Source organism: Tupaia chinensis, unplaced genomic scaffold (assembly GCF_000334495.1).
Source record: "Tupaia chinensis unplaced genomic scaffold, TupChi_1.0 Scaffold000330_1, whole genome shotgun sequence".
NCBI lineage: Eukaryota > Metazoa > Chordata > Mammalia > Scandentia > Tupaiidae > Tupaia > Tupaia belangeri.
This window is the reverse complement of record NW_006159824.1, coordinates 1,142,047-1,144,606: the sequence shown is the minus strand read 5'-3', so window position 1 is coordinate 1,144,606 and position 2,560 is coordinate 1,142,047. Positions and strand designations below refer to the sequence as shown.

The window sequence follows — 2,560 nt, the reverse complement described above, 5'->3', positions numbered from 1 at the left end:
GCTTCCCACAGCCGCAGCCGCTGCCGCTGCCGCCGCTGCCACCGCTCAGCCTGGTCCAGCCGCCAGGCCCAGTGCTCTGGCTTCGCCAGACCGGGGCGCTCTGCAGAGACACCCTCACTCCTTCCTGGGGGTCTGGGACGCCTAGCCAGGCGTGGGGGGAAGCTCCGCTCACTGGGGACAGGGAGGGAGGAGCCTGAAGCCGGAGCCAGCGCCACCCGCCGCCGGGATCAACAGGACAGGACAGGTTGAGGGGCGTCGGGGAGAGGAAGAGGGGGTGCTCTAGGCAGTTCCGGGGAGGACGTGGAAGCCCTGTCGCAGGAAGCTCTGATGTGCTCTGACTTGTAGGGGCCTGTTCACATTTGGAAACTGGTGACAACGTGGGTGCACTCCTCCCTGTCGGGGGGCTGGTTAGATTGGCGGGTGTGGGATCTAAGCAGTACCAGCTGTCCCCAAGGAAATTTAAGGGGCAGCCAGAAAACAACAAAAACGGATGCTCCTTATTTCGAGGTGACAGAGGGCCCTACAGACAACCACCTGGTGTATTCACTAGGAAGGGCGGATTTGGAGGTGACTTCAAAAGGAGTGGAGGGTGACAAGGTGAGGAAAGGGGCTGGCAGCTGGAACCCTGTGCTACTAGATATGAGGGTGACTTGGTGAAAAAGGGCATTGTCCAGTCAGAGGGTCTGGGAACCCTTTCTCGCTGAACCCGTACAGCCTGAATACTCCAAGACATTTCTGGGGGGGATTTCAGTGAAAAAAGTGGGAGAACCTCTCCATTTAGAGGAGAGCAAAGGAAAAGCCACCAAGGTTGGGTTCCTCCCTGATATTGGCAGTGCCCCAGTAGGGGTGGAGTGAGCAAATATCCCCAAAGCTAAGGACTGACTCCCTTTATATTACAAGAGTGGACCTGGCGGAGGTGTCTGCGGAAAGAGTGGGAAGGTTCCTGGGGATATTGGTACCACATCTTGGAACTGTCTGGGGTCTTGGCTTTGAGATAGGCAAAGTGGGGACAGAGACATTGGAGAGGAGGGAAGAGGGGCATTTTCAGTTGGGGTCCTAATTGGGGGGGAGGTAGGGTCAGTTCAAGTGTGCATAGGCTACTGAGTCCAGCGAAGCTAGCACGGGGCCCAAGGTTGTGAGCGGCCTGCTGTGGGGGGGAGTCGGAGAGTCTGGGGCTTATCCTCAGGTCCTGTGGGTGGGGCGGGAGTCGAGGCCTGAGCGTCAAGAGCATGCCCTGGTGAGCGGGCTCCTCTGGGGGAGCCCGGCGCGCTCCGTGCGCCTGCTGGTTTGGGGGTGTCTCCTCCCGGGGCGCCATGGCGGCGCTGGCCAGTAGCCTGATCCGGCAGAAGCGGGAGGTCCGCGAGCCCGGGGGCAGCCGGCCGGTGTCGGCGCAGCGGCGCGTGTGCCCCCGCGGCACCAAGTCCCTCTGCCAGAAGCAGCTCCTCATCCTGCTGTCCAAGGTGCGACTATGCGGGGGGCGGCCCGCGCGGCCGGACCGCGGCCCGGGTGAGTGTGGCTGGGGCGGGGTCTCCGGGCCAGAGGTCTCGCTGCCTGGGAGGTTGAGGACCAGGGACTTTGAAAAATGGGGCCCAGCCGAGGGGGCTCTCCAGAAGTGAAAGGGGGTGGGTCAGAACGACAGAGTCCCTTGCCAGACCGTGCCTCAGTTTCCCTTTTCTTTTATCTACTACCCCAAGTCTCCTTGCTTTCCAGAGCAAGGGGAAGCCTTGAGGGGCTAAGTCTGGAGCCCTGAAGCCTCTCGGCTCCGGCCCGCACCCCTGAACACAGGAGTCCCCACCCCCACCGTCCTCCGCCTACGTGCCGGTTCTCGCGATTCTTTCCGGAGCGGAGGGGCCTGGGGGTTCCGGACGCCTGGGTCACCCGGAGGGTTTCTGCGGCTCCGGTCGCCCCGCCCCCGCCCCGGTTCTCCCGCTCCTCCAGGCCTAGGCTGGGCTCCTCCAGGTCCAGCTCGTCTGGCTCGGAGCCAGTCTCCCCAGTTCTCCCCCGGGTGTCCTTGCAGCTGCTTGGCCAGCCAGCCCCTCCGTGCGCCCTCCACCCGTGACCTGCGCTTCGGGAGGGAAGCTGGGCACCCCCTTCCCTTAACCCCGTGTGACTCTGGAATCGGGTCCCACAGGCTCAGGGGCCCTATGCCCGGAGGAACTCGGACACAGTTCAGCACTAGAGACCAACACCGAGGCTTGGGGGTCGTACCACCTACAAGGGGGGACAGGGAAGTCGGCAGAGAGCAAGCCACGGGGGAGGAGAGTTGTGAGGGTTATCGTGTGGTCTCCGTCCAGGTACGACAGTCAGGGACTCCCTCTGGCCCTGCTCCCGCCCGCTCCAGCTTCCCTAAGGGTAGCTCCTTGGCGCCCTGCTCCCCCCCACCCCGACAGCGGCTGTCCGTAGTGGTACGGTCCGCAGCCCACCTTCTGAGAGGGACCCGGCCCCACCTGGGCCCCCAGGAGCCAGCAGACTGACGGACAGACAGACAGACAGATGGGTCAGTGTCAGACAGGCCGGCGCTGGGCCAAGGCGAGGCCCGCGCCAAGCGAGCGGCAGGCGC

General features: G+C 63.8%; 1 protein-coding gene across 1 annotated transcript in view; it reads left to right on the top strand.

The window, feature by feature from the left end:
* The first annotated feature begins 459 nt into the window (after positions 1-459).
* FGF11 (fibroblast growth factor 11) overlaps positions 460-2,560 on the top strand; it is a 4,309-nt gene continuing 2,208 nt past the window's right edge. Inside the window, exon 1 of the mRNA XM_006151800.3 lies at positions 460-1,506. Coding sequence (XP_006151862.1) covers positions 1,314-1,506 — 193 coding nt within the window. The 5' untranslated portion in view covers positions 460-1,313. The remainder of the gene's footprint in view (positions 1,507-2,560) is intronic.